The following is a 20874-nucleotide window of genomic DNA, read 5'->3' as shown; positions in this document are numbered from 1 at the left end:
AACGAACATATTAAGTGGCGGAAGTCTCTGCGTTCAGCGCAAATCCCGCCTTCAGCTGATTCTAAGGCTGTTGACACACTGGCTGCGTGGCGTGAGCGTGGCGTTTCTGCTGCGTGTCAGTTGCGTGACGGCTGCTTCGTGTTTTCTGTGTCTTTACACACCAGAATCGTGCCTGACGCGGCGCTGCTGCTACTGTAGGTGACATAGAGAGAGATCGCCGACAGACCAGGATCTTGTCTTCACGGCAACAATATCTATACTTCATGTTGAGCATAAATATAAAGCCTACTGATAAAGGACACCGTCAACAGTATTGACGGCAAAATAGACTATGTTTGACAGGTGCAATTTGCCAGTGTGTCGCCGGCCTAAGGTTTTCAAAAGGCATCACGCGAGTGTGAACATCACTACAACTAGGAAAAACACGATTATAATTCAAACGCAGCTCCCGTCGGGATTTAAACAGACATTTGCTCTTAATTCCGATCGGTCCAACGCAATAACGAAATCTGAGCAGGTCTAAAAACTGAAACTGTTGATGCTGGAAAAGTTATATATATTTTTTAAATATGAGCAGGCCTACAAGCTGGGATTGGTAATGCTGCACGGTAATCATAGTTATTTATTTATATTTTTCATTATATTTTATTATATGATATTGGTTTGAGACTGAGAGTATTTTATTTAATGGAGAACTTTGCAGCAGTATTTTATTATTCTTTTTTTATTTTATATATATTTTATTAAAAAGTATTAAAAAAAACAAATTGTAAAAAAAAGTTTATAGAAATAAACAACCTGCAGTTTAATGTTTGCATTTCTTTCCCTTACTGTACCGAAAATGAACCGAACCGTGACTTTAAAACCGAGGTACGTACCGAACCGTGATTTTTGCGTACCGTTACACCCCTAGTCTACTCTGACCAGACGAAACCAGTAGTTCAATTCCAGGCTGCAGCAAAGTCAGATTGTGCAGAAGAATCATCTGTTTCCTGTGGTCTTGTCCTGGTGCTCCTCTGAGACAAGGTCTTTACAGGGGATCTGTATCTGGGGCTCTAGTTGTCCTGGTCTCCGCTGTCTTTCAGGGATGTAGAGGTCCTTTCTAGGTGCTGATCCAGCATCTGGTCTGGATACGTACTGGATCCGGGTGACTGCAGTGACCCTCTGATCTGGACACAGACTGGATCTGGTGGCCACGGTGACCTCGGAACAAGAGAGAAACAGACTAATATTAGCGTAGATGCCATTCTTCTAATGATGTAGCAAGTACATAGGTTGTTATGGGAAGTGTTCCCGGTTCCGGTTTACCTAATTAATGCAGCCTAAAAATCCTTTAACGGATTTGGATATTAAAAGCATATTAGTATGTTATGTGTAAGCCAGGTTAAAGAGATGGGTCTTTAATCTAGATTTAAACTGCAAGAGTGTGTCTGCCTCCCGAACAATGTTAGGTAGGTTATTCCAGAGTTTAGGCGCCAAATAGGAAAAGGATCTGCCGCCTGCAGTTGATTTTGATATTCTAGGTATTATCAAATTGCCTGAGTTTTGAGAACGTAGCGGACGTAGAGGATTATAATGTAAAAGGAGCTCATTCAAATACTGAGGTGCTAAACCATTCAGGGCTTTATAAGTAATAAGCAATATTTTAAAATCTATGCGATGCTTGATAGGGAGCCAGTGCAGTGTTGACAGGACCGGGCTAATATGGTCATACTTCCTGGTTCTAGTAAGAACTCTTGCTGCTGCATTTTGGACTAGCTGTAGTTTGTTTACTAAGCGTGCAGAACAACCACCCAATAAAGCATTACAATAATCTAACCTTGAGGTCATAAATGCATGGATTAACATTTCTGCATTTGACATTGAGAGCAAAGGCCGTAATTTAGATATATTTTTGAGATGGAAAAATGCAGTTTTACAAATGCTAGAAACGTGGCTTTCTAAGGAAAGATTGCGATCAAGTAGCACACCTAGGTTCCTAACTGATGACGAAGAATTGACAGAGCAACCATCAAGTCTTAGACAGTGTTCTAGGTTATTACAAGCAGAGTTTTTAGGTCCTATAATTAACACCTCTGTTTTTTCAGAATTTAGCAGTAAGAAATTACTCGTCATCCAGTTTTTTATATCGACTATGCAATCCATTAGTTTTTCAAATTGGTGTGTTTCAGCGGGCCGCGAAGAAATATAGAGCTGAGTATCATCAGCATAACAGTGAAAGCTAACACCATGTTTCCTGATGATATCTCCCAAGGGTAACATATAAAGCGTGAAGAGTAGCGGCCCTAGTACTGAGCCTTGAGGTACTCCATACTGCACTTGTGATCGATAGGATACATCTTCATTCACTGCTACGAACTGATGGCGGTCATATAAGTACGATTTAAACCATGCTAATGCACTTCCACTGATGCCAACAAAGTGCTCAAGTCTATGCAAAAGAATGTTGTGGTCAATTGTGTCAAACGCAGCACTAAGATCCAATAAAACTAATAGAGAGATACAACCACGATCAGACTGTGAGTTTTGTGCTCAAGCATCACAATTACATTCAGTTATTTCATGCTAAAACAGTCACCTTAACAACAAAGACTGTATAAAGCAACTTAACAGCATTAAACAGGAAAATAGTGTCAATAAAGCAAAAAAATAAAATAAATAAAAGCTGTAATGAACTATTTTCAGATTTGAATGCATGACAGATTTAAGAATCTATAGATAAACAGGAACATTAGGGTTGTTAATCATTTAACAATCACAAGTGTTTTGATAAAAAAAGTTTTAGTAGTCATTTAAATGAAAAATCTAATCAAACAAAAATACACTTATCCTTATGTTGATTTATAATAACCCACTGAATTCTGCAGACAGTGTCATGATTCCAAACCATCTGAACACAAATCCGGTGGGAAATTACTTTGACAAGCAATGATTACAAAATTGCATTATTCCCTAAAAATTTAATTACATTACTTGGTTACTTTTTATGGAAAGTAATGTTACGTTACTTTTGAGTTACTTTTTAAATCTAGACAGGGCTTACCTTTTTGTTTTTAATATAAATCAGACTGAAGGAAATGCAGGACACAGCTCAAACTGAAGAATATGACGCAGGAGAAGTTCAACATTATTCAGCAATAACACATGATTATTATGATTGGATTGGATCATCGAAGGTCAGTGGCAAAGACATTGGTTAATAAAATGGGATTAAATACATAAATTATATTTTCATATAAAACATAATTATTGCAGGTTTGTATAATATTCTGAGTTTAAATTTGACTGTTTTTATCCATTTGAGGAACACCGAATGTGTTTTTGTGCAGGTGAGACGAGTAAACACATTCATATTTAGTCTCGATCAGGCCTGAATTGAGCACTAGGAGAATCACTGGTGGCCTGGCGGCTGATTTATTTGTTTTAGTTTTAATTATTATTATTTTATATTTATGCCTTCTCAATGTACCAAAGGAATGAGCTCACATGTGACCTGTTCAGGACTTCAGGTGCAGATCTGTTTCATCTGTAAATGCACGACAGGTTTTTCTTTATTAAAGTAGTTGAGTATTAAACTGCTAGTAGACTAGCACCTCATTATCATCATCATTCAGAATACTGTGCTAAAATAAATCAATATCGATTGTAAAGTTACATTAAAACATGAGCAGAGAGATATTCACATGGATTTATTGTACAGGGAGGGAGCTTGAGCAGACAACTACACAAAAATATTATGAGTAATTCAATAGTGTAGTAGAATTATTCAATAAATATGTATCGTAGCCTACTAATTTTGACATTTAGGCACTTTAAAAAATGAGATTTTTTTAATACACATTAAAAATTATTCTTGAGCAGCAAATCATCATCATATTCTGATTTCTGAAGATCATGTGACACTGAAGACTGGAGGAATGATGCTGAAAATACAGCGGAGCATCACAGAAATAAATTACACTTTAACACAGATTCACACAGAAAACAGTTATTTTAAATAGTAAACATATTTAAAATATTACCGCTGTTGCTGTACTTTGGATCAAATAAATGCAGGCTTGGTGAACAGAAGAGACTTCTTTAAAAACATTAAACATCTTACTGATCAAAAACGTTTGAATGGTAGCGTATACAGGTTTGTTAAATCTCAGGTATTTAAGTCAATTTAAGATAGATAACATTGTGTGATAACAACACTGAAATGGGTCGGGTGGACACAACTCTGTTCCAAATAATAGAGTTGTCTGTGGTTTCAGAAATTGTTGTGGATGAATAGACTATATACAGGAAATAATGGGACAGGGAGGGCTTGTCACTGGATCAGTATAGGACATCTTTGTTCCTTTTTTACCCCTAATACACAAGCTGTCATACCCCAAAAGCTGCAATTTTGGCCCATTTTCTTCTGTCTAGATCTACAGTGAGATCATGTTCACACACAGCTCTGCTCTTACTCCTGATTTCTCTCACCATGGCAACTCCAGAGCTGTCACTCAATACATGGACACAAAGTAACTGTAATTTCTAAATTCCTTCTAAATTCAAAAGTCGTGCGTTACTTTACTAGTTCCTTTAAAAGGTCATCTGATAAGGTAACGTTGTGAGAGGTAGTTAATGGCGGAGTTCTTTCGGAGTTAATGACGCGCACCTGCCGCTGGTTCACTGACGAGCAGCAGCTCAGTTAAAGCAGAGAGACGCTTCGCTCATGTTCGGCTGAAGATGGGTTCAGGACAGCTGCTGTTGATGCTCGTCGCCGCTGCAGTGGCACAGAACGGTAGGTTTTCTCCGTTCGTTCGGCGCTGACTGTGACTGTGAGCGAGTTCTGATGAACCGGAGCGGTTTGTGTGCAGAAGTGTCGGTGGACTGCGGCGGGGACTCGGTGACGGTCCGCTGGAGACTGGACTCGCATCAGAAGCTGGATCCGTCCAGAGCTCTGCTGGGGGACTGTCCTCCGAACTCCACGGAGTCCGGTGACACGCTGCTCTTCTCCGTGTCTCTGCGGACCTGCGGCTTCTCCCGGCAGGTACCGATACATCTGGATGATTACGCAATCAGATTGCTGACTTTAGTTTTATTTTATTTTAAAATGCTCGTAATCATCAGACTACAACTACTTTTTATGCGATTACATATTTACACAATAGTGATTTACATAATTTAGTGATTCTCCCAATTGTTTTTCATATTTTCATTTCTAAAAATGTACTTGTTTGCAGTCAAATTCTTGAGTTTAGTGGAGAATAACACCAAGATCAGTCAGGAACTACACGGCATTTAAGCTTTTAGGATTTGTATCCATCCTACAGTCTTGTAAATTAACGGTCTTACGTCTTCCCCCTTATTATTATTATTATTATTATTATTATTATTATTATTAAAATATATATATATATATATATATATATATATATAATATATTTTTTTTTTTTTTAATTGGTTTATTTTTTTGCGTCAATTTCGATCTCTTTACTTGTTCTGAGAACTTAAAAGCGTAGGCTACTGTAAATGCTCGACATGTACATAATGTAAGCGCATAACTATGTGTAAATAATATAGTAGGCCTAATTAAAAATTAATCCATCTCTGATAATCCCAGGTTGCTATCACGCAGATTTGTTTACGCATTAAATTCGTGGTCACGAGAAAAACATGTCATTCTCTCAACATAACATCTCAAGGCCACGACGTAAGGATATTGTTACCTTGACAAAATAATCTCATGGCCACGACAAAACTAGGTAAACCGAACAAGTCCTCTTACGGACACCGTACTTGAACCCCTTCAGAAACCCAGTTTGGGAAACTCTGTATAGGGGAGAACCGGGGCGAAAGTAACAAAGCGATTTTCTCAGAGCCTATTACTGCATTTGCATTCCTAGCTATGACGGTATATTCAGCATTCAATTCTTGATGGAGCTGAGAAATATCACGTGATTTCCTCATCATGTCCCGCAGTTAGGTCGGTAAAACCGTTTTCGATAACAAAAAGTAAATCATTGAAGCGGTAATTTTTTTTTAATTAGTTGTGGTGTTTTTTTTTTGTTTCATGTGTCACAGTAATGATCAATCTACAGGTTATTTAATGCTTTAACACATCCTAAAGTTTGCATTATCAAAGTTTTTTAGTATAAAAGTAAATCAGGTTTAAATGCCAGGAGTTCCTGTCGGGACGAAAGTAACAGTTGTTACTCTTCTCCCGCTACAGTGAAAAGAAGTATTTATTTTGTTCCGGCACATGCTATTCTGTGAATTTCTGTGTCTTGCATCATTTATTAAAATGTTTGTCATATTATACCAAAAGAATATGTCTGAGTGAGGGTCAGAAAGACAAACAGTGGTCTGGTTTTATCCAGATGTTTATGAGAGAGCGTTTCTGGACATAGAGGAACATCTGGGCAGCTCCTACCTCGCATTTACCTTAGTTATATTTAGGTTTTAGCCATACCTTAGCTTTTACACCTCCAGCTATGAATTTGCAGTGTTTCCAGATGTTTTAATGCACATTTTGAATTTATGCATAAAAACAACTGGATGGAAACATGAATAGCCTACTGTTACATTATGTTTAGAATTTATATTATGCCAATGTAATTGAATTGTTATATTGTTCATTCTGTTGAAAAAATGTTTTATAAAAATACACTGAAATAAAAAAATAAAATAAAAAAATAAAGTTTGTACAGTCGGGCTTTGAGACATTTGATGAAACTTTAAATTACATATTTATATATATATTTTTTTTTTTTTTTCAAAAATAAGAGAGAATATGTTTGCAGTTACATATTAACAAGGTCATAGTCAGGTATATTTAATAAAAATAAGAGTAACAGAAAATCTAGCTTATATTGTTGTTACTTTAAACCCACCTGTGTGTTACTTTCGTCCCAACCGATGGGGTCAAAAGTAACAATGTGCAACTTATGTTCAAATTGAAATTATACTGAAGCCTTTCTACATTTCTACAAAATACCACCTGGTATTGATAGACCACACTTCTGAGTTACTGGCCACAGCAGAAATATGTCTGTCTACAACATTATCTTTTTGTTTTTCTTGATGTTTTTCTGAAAAATGGTACTTTCGCCCCTGCTCTCCCCTAGGGTTTAATGCACTTTGTTTATTACGAATGGAATGTATTTCTATCAATATGGTTTGAGAATTCAAATCAATGTTTAATGAGATGGGTCGAAAGTAATCTAAAAGTAGTCTGATTACAATACCTAAAATGTGTAACATAATGGAGTAACTTTAAAAAAAAAAAATTCTCCAGTAATTTTGAATCCTTTAATGGATCTTCCTGATTATAGGATTATCTTGAACCATATTTTGGTTCTCTATTCTAATTATTGGGGAAAACCACAACAATAGTCCCTTTTTAGACTTGTACTTCTCATTTACTAACTGCTTGTTTTAAAACTAACTCTAGCTTCTCTCTTTTTTTTTTTTTTTTTTTTTTTTTTTTATCTTTTTGTTCTTTATTATACATCAACAAAAGCAAAAAAGTCTCCAACCACACTAGCTTGCTCAGTTTTTTTCTTGTTCTATCGGTTCTTATTATATAAAGAACCCTTGCTATGTGTACTACATTAGGCTAACCGAGACTTGTTATAACTTGCGTATCATTGCTCTTGTTGGTTGTGAGGGCCTCTGTTGTCCTCACTTGTAAGTGGTTTTGGATGGAAGCGTCTGCTAAATGTAATGTAGCACTGTGTTCAGACGGATCTCTCTGTGGCAGGTAACTCCGGACCGGGTCACATACTCGAACCTGCTGACCTATGAGCGCTCTCCAGCGCTGCCCTTCCTCTCCCACGCCGTCCAGTGCGTCTATGAACTGTAGGTGATCAGTTACTGAGTTCATGATGGAGACTGAGGAGTCTGGACTCTCATTCATTAATGTATTTGAGCTCGTTTTTCACAGACCTGTGAGCAGCACTGAGGAAGAGGATAATGGAGCGGTGACCTTCAGCTTGGAGTTCATGAACAGTCAGTGTTAACCTCACCTTACCTCCCATTGGGTCATTCTGGTATTCAGTGCCATTTTGTTTCCCTGTAAACATGATCTCACCTTAAACTTACCTCTTCACTGATCTTACTGCCTTTAATGAGGAATATACATTTTAAAGACGTCTTACTCCTAAATGACCAGTGTTGGGAAGGTTACTTTGGAAATGTAAAGTGTTACGGATTACAAATTACCATAATTGAACCGTAACCTGTACTCTAACCATTTCAGTTGCTTAATGTAATCACAATTGATTAAGTTTCAAAATGATTTACAATTGAGAACATGTAATGCATGCAGGTTTAACGTTACAGTTCTTGACTGATTACTGTCAGACTTCAACAATCCTCCCTTATTTCTATTAAAAAATTTAAGCACAGCCACCACAAAATCTGACTTTAGCGCTTCGTTTTACTTTGAGATCGTTCTGAGGTTAAATACTGATGTAAAATCATAAGATGTATAGTAATGCTGTTTTTGCCCAGCTACGACAGAAAACACTGGCATCTAATAATGTCTTGGAAAAAGTTAATTTAAAACGTGCAAAAACCCAAATAGGAAATAAATCAGTTGTTGAAGTAAAGTCACCTTTATTTATATAGCGCTTTAAACAAAATACATTGCGTCAAAGCAACTGAACAACATTCATTAGGAAAACAGTGTCAATGCAGAATGATAGTTAAAGGCAGTTCATCATTGGATTCAGTGATGTCATCTCTGTTCAGTTAAATAGTGTCTGTGCATTTATTTGCAATCAAGTCAACGATATCGCTGTAGATGAAGTGTCCCCAACTAAGCAAGCCAGAGGCGACAGCGGCAAGGAACCGAAACTCCATCGGTGACAGAATGGAGAAAAAAACCTTGGGAGAAACCAGGCTCAGTTGTGGGGCCAGTTCTCCTCTGACCAGACGAAACCAGTAGTTCAATTCCAGACTGCAGCAAAGTCAGATTGTGCAGAAGAATCATCTGTTTCCTGTGGTCTTGTCCTGGTGCTCCTCTGAGACAAGGTCTTTACAGGGGATCTGTATCTGGGGCTCTAGTTGTCCTGGTCTCCGCTGTCTTTCAGGGATGTAGAGGTCCTTTCTAGGTGCTGGTCCAGCATCTGGTCTGGATACGTACTGGATCTGGGTGACTGCAGTGACCCTCTGATCTGGACACAGACTGGATCTGGTGGCTACGGTGACCTCGGAACAAGAGAGAAACAGACAAATATTAGCGTAGATGCCATTCTTCTAATGATGTAGCAAGTACATAGGGTGTTATGGGAAGTGTTTCCGGTTCCGGTTTACCTAATTAATGCAGCCTAAAAATCCTTTAACGGATTTGGATAATAAAAGCATATTAGTATGTTGTGTATGCCAGGTTAAAGAGATGGGTCTTTAATCTAGATTTAAACTGCAAGAGTGTGTCTGCCTCCCGAACAATGTTAGGTAGGTTATTCCAGAGTTTAGGAGCCAAATAGGAAAAGGATCTGCCGCCCGCAGTTGATTTTGATATTCTAGGTATTATCAAATTGCCTGAGTTTTGAGAACGTAGAGGATTATAATGTAAAAGGAGCTCATTCAAATACTGAGGTGCTAAACCATTCAGGGCTTTATAAGTAATTAGCAATATTTTAAAATCTATACGAGGCTTGATAGGGAGCCAGTGCAGTGTTGACAGGACATTGGTGTTTCATGTTTTGGAGCGGTCACTGCGGTTTATGAAAAGGCAATCAAATATGTATGCGTGTAAAAAAAAAAAAAAAAAAAAAAAAAAAAATCAGATGCTACCCTTTTTCTCAGTAACTGATAAGAAATTGTTTAATTGTGTAACCAGTTACTCCCCAACACTGGAAAGAACACTGAACTTTAAACATATTAAAGGCGATAAAGTTATTTTACACTTTTGATATCACCATTTGGCCCCATCTCCATATCATGAAATTATTTTAAAAATGTTTGTTTTCTGTCCAAAAGGCACCGAATAGCAGGAATGAACCCATAATGAAAGTAAATGTGGTGCAGAGAGACTGTCACTCGAGGCTCAGGAATGCCGTAATGAATGAGTTTATCCTGAGATTGTGCCTCTGACGGTGTGCAGGGGACTTCAGCGCTCCGGCTCCAGTTCTGCGCTTCCGGCTGGGTTCCGCTCTTCCCGTCAGAGCCACAGTGGAGTCCCGGAGTCACAGGCCGCTCTGGATCTACATGGAGAACTGTATGGCAGCCACAGATGCAGACATCAGCCGTGCCGCTCATGTGCATCCCATCATCACCAACGCCGGGTAACACTCTAAAACCCTCCCGCTGAGGTCATGTTCACGGTCAGGAGTGAACCGCCTGCTTAAAACCACTGGTCAATATTCTGTATCACGGTCTTGGGTTCAGTCTTGTTGTCGGCTCTTTTTTTTTTTCAGTTAGTACAGGTTTAGTTTTGGAATGGACGGAATGAAGGCCTCATTGATCGGAGCTCATGCATACTGGATTTGAAAAAATAAAACTTCAATGGTTTAATATTTGTAAGTGAACCCTGGTTGGTTTTGGTGGGTTTTCATTTTATTTATTTATTTTTACTCCAACTGTGCATGAACTCCGATCAATGAGGCCTTCGGTCCATATGTTCCAAAACTAAACCTGTGCTAACTGAAAGAAAAGCAAAATATCCGCGCACTGAACTTAAGCTCTAATAATAATAAAATGAGGCTTTTTCTTTTTTTGCAAATATTGATTTTTAGGAGTTTTTTTTTTTTTTTTTTTTTTTTTTTTTTAAGAATTCAGTATTTGGCATCAGCACAGTGTAATGCAGTTTAAAAGCAATTTTTAGTTTTTGACCAGGAACAACAGAGTGTATACCCTGTGAGTTTTAGTCCATTATGATGACCAGCTAGTGTTTTCAGGAAAAAGTCCTCTGAACGGAGTTTAACTGAAAATTGATTGTTTACTATTGTCTTCCTGTTTAATACAGTGAAGCTGCTTGGACACATTTTGTATTGTAAAGCAATCTAGAAATATAGGTGATTTGACTCGACTGTGCGTCAGAATGAGGTTAAGCTCGTGTGTGTGTGTGGTTTGTAGGTGTCTGATGGAAAGTAAATGGGGAAACTCCAGCTTTCTGCGGAGGAGGCGTCCTGCTGAAATGCGCCTGTATCTCCAAGCCTTCAAGTTTGCTGTTGGACAGAATGTGAGCGCTGTGCTTTGAGCTGGTGGTGTGGTGTTAATGCAGTGTTCCTCAGCTGCTGTGTTTGTGACAGATCTTCCTTCTCTGTGATCTGGAGGCGTGGGACGTCCAGCGCATGGACCGGAGAGCGTGCCACTACATCCAGCAGCAGCGCAGGTCCAACACGCTTCGTCTTCACACTAGTTAAGACTCATGCAGGAGTGTGTGTGTGAAGCTCATGCAGGTGTCTGGTCTGTGTGTGTGTTTGGGGGCAGGTGGGAGCTCCTGGATGATCCTTCCCAGAGCTACATCTGCTCCTCCTGTGATACCAGCTTCTTCCAGAGGACGGACGCGGTGAGCGGTGTGTATTCTGCAGTCAGGAGCGTCTGATCTGTGTCTCCCAAGGTTTATTTCTCCATTCTGTCACCGATGGAGTTTCGGTTCCTTGCCGCTGTCGCCTCTGGCTTGCTTAGTTGGGGTCACTTCATCTACAGCGATATCGTTGACTTGATTGCACAGACACTGTTTAAACTTTATAAATAAAGGTGACTTGAGCTGACCATTAACTGCCTGGTTTTGTCCTCTAGGTGTGTCTGCTCGTAAAGTCCTGGGGCCGTTTGTGATTGAAGAATCTCTGGACACACAGTCGAGCGCAGAGCGTGGTTTGTGCTCCGTGTTTACTAAAGCCTGTGTTTATAAAAACAAAATATCCCCACAAGGATTGTACAACCTGAAATTTTTGACATTGTGGGGACTGGCCTGCGGTCCCCACGTGGGATGGAAAAAAATTATTCTAAATAGTAATTAGTTTCTGAAAATGCTAGAATACAGTTTGTCTGTACGGGGGAGGTTTATGTTTGGGGATAGAAAATATTGTTTGGTCCATATAAAAGTAATAGTCTGAAGAAAAGCGGTGCAGTTCACAGAAAGGTGTGTGTTCCAGGTCCGAGTGATTCTCCGGTGTGGCTGATCGTGGTGTCTGTGGTGGCGGTGCTGGGGACCGTCGCAGGTGTTTTGGCCGTCAGCTATTACCTGTGTTTCTGGAGAGGAGGACGCATGGGCTACAGGCCCAGCAGAGATCTGCTCTCCAAATACTGACTATGAGCTTCAAATAAACCTGATCAAATGGGTGCAGTGTGTTTCTCGTGTGTGTAGCTGGAGCTCTGGTCTGTAACTGTGCTCTCTTCTCTGAGGACGCAGTACCTGCATGTGTTTGAGCAGATGGAGGTGTAAAAGAAAAGTGTTTGGAAAGGTGGATCATATGCTAATATTGGTGTGTGTATGTGTTCTGGTCTTCCATGCTGTTTCGTGGCTTGTGATTTGTAGATCAATGTAGATTCGCTTTTCTGTTGACGAAGTGTTCCGAACCGGTGACACTTTACATACAATTTTATCAGGGGAAAGAGGTTACTTGAGGCTTTTTAAAATTGTTTATGCTGTGGCCATCTACTGGTCCAACACCTTCCAAAGTGTTATAATGGTCACATCTGGTTCTACAACAGATGTTATGATAATAAAAAAAAACCTAAACAAAAAACTATGGACCCATTATAATATAAAATAAACTGTGGTTAGCTTCGTTTGAACCAGATACTGAAGCGCTTTTTTTTTTTTTTTTTTTTTTTTTTTTTTTTCTCTCCAGGTGAATGAAGCTTCGGACATCAATCACGTGCTTCTCAAAACTAATCAGGCTCTGATACAGTGCTTCAGTGTGAAATGTGTTTTTGGTGCAAGCGTCGGTTCACCGTAACATCACTGCTATCATTCTCTTGTTTAAGTGATGCAATCTTAAATTAACTCCCACCATATCTGATTTTGTTTCTCAAACTGTGACTAATTTGATATTTTGCTTTAAATTTTAAATCGTTTGTGCAGTGGGTTAGCATTCAGTCGTGTTTCTCCTTCCTTTTCTCTCTCATGTCAGGTTACGCTGTAAGGGAGTGCATCCATGCGTAGCCTACGGTGTACAGTAGGTTTGTCGCAGAAGTATAAATCAGCCTTAATGACTTCTCCTGTTGTTGTTTGCACCGCTTGCCGCAGGTGTAGAGAAGGTGAAGATGCATCATGCCGCATTGCACCATTCTGAGAGGATCACCCTCCGCTACCAATGCTGAAATTAATAGATACCTGCTTAACTTTTAGTTTTTGCTTTTAAGTTAAACATTTACGTTCTTCACTGGATCTTTTGCAGGGAATAGAAGTTGTTTTATTGCTTCGGATTAGATTTTTTCACATAAGTTTTGTAGAATGTTGGTCTGATTACCTTGGTATAATGAGCATACTCGCACCCTAAAGAGAGCAGCCCGAAAAATGGAGCGCAGCTGGAGGAAAACAAAACTAGAGGTATTTCGTATTGCTTGGTGGGAAAGTAACATATCCTACAGAAAAGCATTAAGAACTGCTAGATCTGATTACTTTTCTCTTTTAGAAGAAAACAAACATAACCCCAGGTATTTATTCAATATAGTGGCTAAATTAACGAAAAATAAAGCCTCAAGTGTTGACATTTCCCAACACCACAGCAGTAATGACTTTATGAACTACTTTACTTCTAAAATCGATACTATTAGAGATAAAATTGCAACCATTCAGCCGTCAGCTACAGTATCACATCAGACAGTGCACTATACAGTCGTGGCCAAAAGTTTTGAGAATTACATAAATATTGGAAATTGGAAAAGTTGCTGCTTAAGTTTTTATAATAGCAATTTGCATATACTCCAGAATGTTATGAAGAGTGATCAGATGAATTGCATAGTCCTTTGCCATGAAAATTAACTTAATCCCAAAAAAACCTTTCCACTGCATTTCATTGCTGTCATTAAAGGACCTGCTGAGATCATTTCAGTAATCGTCTTGTTAACTCAGGTGAGAATGTTGACGAGCACAAGGCTGGAGATCATTATGTCAGGCTGATTGGGTTAGAATGGCAGACTTGACATGTTAAAAGGAGGGTGATGCTTGAAACCATTGTTCTTCCATTGTTAACCATGGTGACCTGCAAAGAAACGCGTGCAGCCATCATTGCTTTGCATAAAAATGGCTTCACAGGCAAGGATATTGTGGCTACTAAGATTGCACCTAAATCAACAATTTATAGGATCTTCAAGGAAAGAGGTTCAATTATTGTAAAGAAGGCTCGGTAGAGGTTCTTGATTACTGTCATTTCCTCTCTGCAGCCCTGAGTTTAGAGCGACGTTCACGGAGAACCTCGGACAGCCAGGGGGCAGATACCTTGGGCTTAACTCTGGAAAAGAAACTGGCACTAGGTAGTGTGCATGCTGCAAACACATTCGTGGAGGTTGAAGTGCACTAAACGGAACAGAGCGTGGAGAAGCAAGTATAGCTAGGCTTTTACTACAATGTTAGTGGAGACACACACCCTCATCTAACTGCTGTTCTGATGAGAGCACAGATGAGAGGCCCATGTGAAGACCAGGGTCACTGAAAAGGGAACCCACTTAAGAGCAACCCTGGAATCTCAATGACGTGGGACCTTGGTGCTACTACACACAAATAATGAAGGGAACTGTGGGCCAAATATGAAGGCCAGCTGTGGATGCACTGGTCATTGAATAGAGTCTGAAGAGTCACTTTAAGAGTCGGGCGGCTGACTAATGGCAGAAATGCATGAAAGAAAGTCTGGGCGAATTATGTCGCACACACAGACAACAAACATTCAACTCTTAAACCCTGTTCACAAAATAGCCCCTACAAACTAAATGACATGTGTGTGCATGATCTTCACATGCTCTTAAAGTCAAATATGCACAGGCCCGCCTTAATAAAAGCAGACTGTTCTGAGAAGTCCTTGCGTAAAAGCAACTCACTCAGGAGAAATATAGAAAATGTGTCAGTCAAATTTACCTTGATGATTACAGATTTATTCTGTGCAGTACATAATCTCAGAGAGAGAGAGAGAGAGAGAGAGAGTGTGTGTGTGAGAGAGAGAGAGAGAGTGTGTGTGTGTGAGAGAGAGAGAGAGAGAGAGAGAGAGAGTGTGTGTGTGTGAGAGAGAGAGAGAGAGAGAGAGAGAGAGTGTGTGTGTGTGTGTGAGAGAGAGAGAGAGAGAGAGAGAGAGAGAGAGAGTGTGTGTGTGTGTGTGAGAGAGAGAGAGAGAGAGTGTGTGTGTGTGTATGTGTGTGTGAGAGAGAGAGAGAGAGAGAGAGAGAGAGAGTGTGTGTGTGTGTGTGTGTGTGAGAGAGAGAGAGAGAGAGAGAGAGTGTGTGTGTGTGTGTGTGTGTGAGAGAGAGAGAGAGAGAGTGTGTGTGTGTGTGTGAGAGAGAGAGAGAGAGAGAGAGAGAGTGTGTGTGTGTGTGTGTGTGTGAGAGAGAGAGAGAGAGAGAGAGAGAGAGTGTGTGTGTGTGTGTGTGTGTGTGTGTGAGAGAGAGAGAGAGAGAGTGTGTGTGTGTGTGTGTGAGAGAGAGAGAGAGAGAGTGTGTGTGTGTGTGTGTGTGTGTGTGAGAGAGAGAGACATCTTTATTTATACAAACAAGATTTCTCTACAAGATACAATAAAAATTTTTTTTTTTAAAAACATAAAATGTATGAGTGATTTCATAAAAACATTTAACTCAAACCCATTCCACAGTACCACATATTGTCTACAACAGAGCACAACACATCTTTATAACACCAGATGAAAATGAATTCTTCTATATTATTGATAGAAGAATAAAAATCAAAATCAACCTTCAATCTGGCTTTCATCATTCTGACAAACAAAGTGCTTGCATCACAATCAAGAGACCAATCTACTTTATTTCTCCTGCTAATATAGATAGCCATTTTTGCTTGACCTAAAACAAAATTAAAAAGCTGACATTTCTGTCTGCATTTTTGACTGTATCTATATCCCAGAATAAACATCTCTTTAGTAAACACTTCTCCAAACATTAAGAACAACTGTTGTAACAATGTAAAAAAATTACAAAGTCTGCTACACTCTGAAAAACAATGATACACTGTTTCCCTTTGCAAACAGAAAGGACAATTTTCATTTACATTAGAATTGATAACACAAACAAAAGCATTGACAGCCACAATTCCATGTAACACTCTCCACTGTAAATCCCCCACTTTTTTCGTTAACGGTGGTTTATAAAGAGTTCTCCACTCAGGTTTGACCTCATCGTCAAGCCCGAAATGTGCTCTCCAGGGAGTATCAACTCGACCATTCAATTTGTCTTTATTTAAGATCTTGACAAAAGACTTATACATGGATTTCCCTGTCATTGTGACCACATTGTTTGTGAGAGTTTCAGTTAACTCTAGCAATGGACCAGTGCAGTTTTTAAAATCAGGAGCAAGAATTAGTGAGGGGAAGACATCATTACTATTAGGTTGACAATGTCCATTGCAATATTCATTGCACAAGGAGAGTTCATTTTGTGTGAGTTCACATTTCCAACTGTTTAGTAAATGATTTACAGTCCTAATAGATCGGACTCCTATATGAGAGGCCAGTTTTTCAGTGTTAGACAAGTCTGGCCCAGTCATATCAAAGACATGTTTCAAAGTAACAATTCCCGCTGAAATGAAACGCTGTGCCATAAAAGGCCCAGCTAAGAGCTCTATGTTGAATCTTGTCCCATACAGCACTGGCTCTTTCAACAACCAAAACAGTGAATCACTGCTTGTCCTCAATTTCTGGAACATCCCCCACACAGTAAACACCCCATGATAAAACTTAGGAAGATTGCAAAGTTTGTGAGTCTTCAGATCCATTAAAAACAACGACTGAGCTAGGCCCAAATTACCACCTTGGCTCAATATGGTATGGGCTAAGGGTCTCCAGACAAGGTTTTCTGGTCCAAACAAAAGTCTTTGTATAAATTGAAGTCTGAAAGTAGCACCTCTACTAGCAAGATGAACAAGTCCTTGACCTCCTTCTTCCTTTGGCAAAAACAAGAGACACTGTGGGACCCAATGTAAATGATCCCAGAAAAAGTTTACTAACACTGCTTGTATTTTTGCCAGCAACTGCGCAGGAGGATCGACAAACATCAGGCGATGCCACAACATAGATGACACTAGGTTGTTAATCACTAATACACGCCCCCTAAAAGACATGTGTGGTAAGATCCACTTCCATTTCTTGAGACGTCCTTCAATTTTTTCTAAAACATTGTCCCAATTTTTACATACAAAAGAATGGTCTCCTAAAAACACTCCAAGATACTTAAAACCACCCTTAACCCAAGACAACCCATTTGGCAATACAGTCTTTTTAACTAACTCACCACCAAAAGCAATGGCTTCACTTTTCCCCCAGTTGATTTTTGCAGATGACAAAACACTGAAATCATTTATACATTCAACAAGAACATTAATGTCATCTTGATTTTTGACAAAAATAACCACATCATCAGCATAAGCAGATAATTTAAAAACTGAATTGCAGCCAGGAAGAGATACACCTGGAAGGAGCCTTCTTAGTTTATGTAGGAAAGGCTCGATGGCTAGTGAGTAAAGCATTCCAGAGAGAGGGCAACCCTGCCTAATTCCTCTCTGAACCTTGAAAGGAGCACTTAATCCCCCATTAATCTTTAGTAAACTCTCAATGTCTCTGTATAAAACCTGGATCATGGCTATAAAACCTGGACTAAAACCAAACACTTCCAACGTTTGCCATAAGTATTGATGTTCAACTCTGTCAAACGCCTTTTCTTGGTCTATTGAAATTAAACCAAGTTCACAACCCAAAAAACTGGAGAAGTCCAAAACATCCCGAATTAAAATAATGTTGTCCGATATCAGCCTGTTAGGTATGCAGTAGGTCTGGTCCTCATGTATAATTTGCTCCATTGCTCTTTTCAGTCTCATGGCTAATATTTTTGAGAGCAGCTTGTAATCAGTTGACAGTAAAGCCACTGGTCGCCAGTTTTTAATCTCCTGCAGGTCACCTTTCTTAGGAAGAAGAGTAAGGATCGCCCTCCTGCAGCTTAGTGGTAAAAATCCTTTTTCAAGACTGTCCATTAGCACAAGCAACAAGTCTTTGCCAATTTCATTCCAAAACACTTTATAAAAGTCCACGGGAATCCCATCAATACCTGGAGACTTGCCACTCTCTAGGATCTGCAATGCAGCGTACATTTCAGCTTCGGTGATTGGACCACCCAGCTCCACATTAGTCTCCTCTGAGACCCGTGGTAAGCCCTCATAAAAGCACTGTGATTCTTCTTGTATGTCTTGAGACTCTTTCCTGAACAATTTTTCATAAAAGTCAACAGCACATTTACGAATCTCTGCAGATTCATGCAGTAGTTGTCCGTTGTTGTTTCGCAAAGAATGGATGAGCCTCTTTTGCCCATTCTTTCGTTCCAGGGCAAAGAAAAAATGCGAAGGAGCATCCATTTTAACCACATTTTGAAAACGTGAACGGACCAAAGCACCTTGAGCAGAAAAACCTAACAGGTTGGACAGAGTTATTTTTTTCCCTTTGAGAACTGTAAAGTGTTCTTTTTCTCCCGTGGAGTCAGCCAATTTCATTCTCTAATGCTTTCATAGATCTGGCCATATCTTTTGTCACATTTAGAGTGTATTGTAAACAAAGCTGTTTAATTTTACTCTTTCCTATGTCCCACCACTGCTGCAAAGAAACATATTCAGATTTCGTATTTTTAAAACCATCCCAAAAAAACTTAAAAGTATCTCTAAAAACAATGTCATCAAGCAAAGCTACATTAAAATGCCACAAAGCACTATTACATTTCACGTCTTTGATAAAAATTGAACACTGAACAAAAGAATGATCAGAAATACCAACAGGATGTATTGAACAATTTCTCAGAACATTGGTTTGATGTTTGAAACAATAAAATCGATCCAGTCTAGCTAAAGACAGAGAATTATCTTTAGCATGAGTCCAGGTATATTGATGCTGGGAAGGATGAAAAAACCTCCAAACATCACATAAACAATTGGATTCAATTAATTTGATTAAACACTTTTTGCTAGGACCATGAGGTTCTATGTGATTTCTATCAGCACATGCAACAGTGCAGTTGAAATCACCCCCCAGAATCATATAACAATCATCAGGACAATTTCTTATGACATTATTTAAAGTGTTTAAAAATAACACCCTTTCAGTTCCCACAGTTGGAGCATACACATTAATAAAAAACAATTTTACATGTTCAAAGACAGCATGTAGCTTTAATAACCGCCCTTTAATAATTTCCTCAGTAACAACAGATATTGGTATAAAATCTTTAGAAAACAGGATGCCAACTCCACCACTGTTATTGCTCTTATGACTAAGATGAACTTCCCCATCCCATTCCTTCTTCCAATCTGCTTCATTCTCTACTGAACTATGTGTTTCTTGCAGAAATACAACATTACATTTTCTCACTTTAAAAAGATTAAAAAGAGCAGCCCTCTTCACATCCTCCCTTGCACCATTAATATTTAAAGATCCAAGCTTTACTTCACACATGTTAGATGAAGAGTAAAACAACTCAGAGAAGTGAACACAGAGAAAAGAAAAGTACAAAAGAAAATCAACCATCATTAGCTAATTGCGATCTAACTTTGAGCATCAATTTCTTAAGACGATAGATTTCCTGATCACTGAAAATAAACTGATCATTCCGATCAGTATTTTTCATGCACAGTTTAACTGAATCAAGAAACATCTTTAAATCCGGGAAGAAATCCTCAACTCTAAGTGATCTCATGCCTTTAGTGTCCTGTAAGAACGAACGGAGTTTAGTGAAAGAGTAAACGCTGTCCGCTTCCACCTGTGTGTCAGCACTAAACTCACACACACTCTCCTGCGAGTCCATCGACTTCTCTTCAGACTGTGAGTCCTGCGCTAAACTCAGCTTTGATACTTTACTGGCCTGATCTGCGTTCATCGTGTTATCTAGCTCCTTTCTTTTGATAGACTGTTTAGCCAGCTCGCTATCACACACAACATCCTCTTCATCAAGAAGCGCTGATTCAGCTATTCTAGTAACGGTATGAACACTATTAGTGCCTACCTTTGGATCTCGTTGAACTTCCACCTCTCTTTGCTTGCTCGTTAATTCCTTCACAGGGTTTCTAAAGTCACTTTCCTCACTTGCAGTTCTTTTATTTCCCTCTGTTGTAACTGAAACGGCGGCTCCGCTTGTGCTCGGTTGTTCCACCACGTCAGCGGTTGACGCTGCTAACCTCTCCGGACACGACCGGACCAGGTGCCCCACAGTTCCGCAGCCGAAACACTTCATCATCTCTGATGTTGCATGTACAGTGTAATCATATCCATCAATCTTAAACTTAAACACCAAGTTCAGCTCTTCATCATTGTTTTTGAGCACCATGAGCACCTGCCTCCTAAAAGACATGACGTGTTTTAAATGAGGGGATTTACAGCTCATGGGGATCAATTTAATCGGGGACACTAACTGTCCGTGTCTTTGTAACTCTTTAGCCAAAACCTCATTTTTGAAAAAAGGAGGAACATTAGAGATAATTACCTTTTTTGCAGGATTCACTAAAGAAAGAACAGGTATGAAAGTATCCTGAATTACAACTCCATTCTCAATTAGCTGATTTGCTTTATCTATATCATCCAAAAAAATTACAACCGCGCTGTTCATCCGCGAAGCAGATTTGATGCTTCCATAACCGACCGAGAGAGAGAGAGTGTGTGTGTGTGTGTGTGTGTGTGTGAGAGAGAGAGAGAGAGAGTGTGTGTGTGTGTGTGTGTGTGAGAGAGAGAGAGAGAGAGAGAGAGACAGAGAGAG

General features: G+C 39.3%; 1 protein-coding gene across 1 annotated transcript; it reads left to right on the top strand.

Annotated features, from left to right (window-relative positions):
- Nucleotides 1–4647: 4647 nt before the first annotated feature.
- On the top strand, nt 4648–12267 carry LOC132140480 (zona pellucida sperm-binding protein 3-like). Its single transcript, XM_059549262.1, has 10 exons — nt 4648–4774; nt 4851–5023; nt 7736–7833; nt 7919–7983; nt 10085–10265; nt 11056–11161; nt 11232–11314; nt 11413–11498; nt 11725–11799; nt 12081–12267. Exons 1-10 carry the CDS (start codon nt 4720–4722, stop codon nt 12233–12235), a joined length of 1077 nt encoding a protein of 358 aa, XP_059405245.1. The 5' UTR covers nt 4648–4719; the 3' UTR covers nt 12236–12267.
- The last annotated feature ends 8607 nt before the right edge of the window (nt 12268–20874 follow it).

Source organism: Carassius carassius, chromosome 5 (genome assembly GCF_963082965.1).
Source record: "Carassius carassius chromosome 5, fCarCar2.1, whole genome shotgun sequence".
NCBI classification, from domain to species: Eukaryota; Metazoa; Chordata; class Actinopteri; order Cypriniformes; family Cyprinidae; genus Carassius; species Carassius carassius.
The sequence above is the reverse complement of the archived record's forward strand: the minus strand, read 5'-3'. Positions and strand labels throughout refer to the sequence as shown.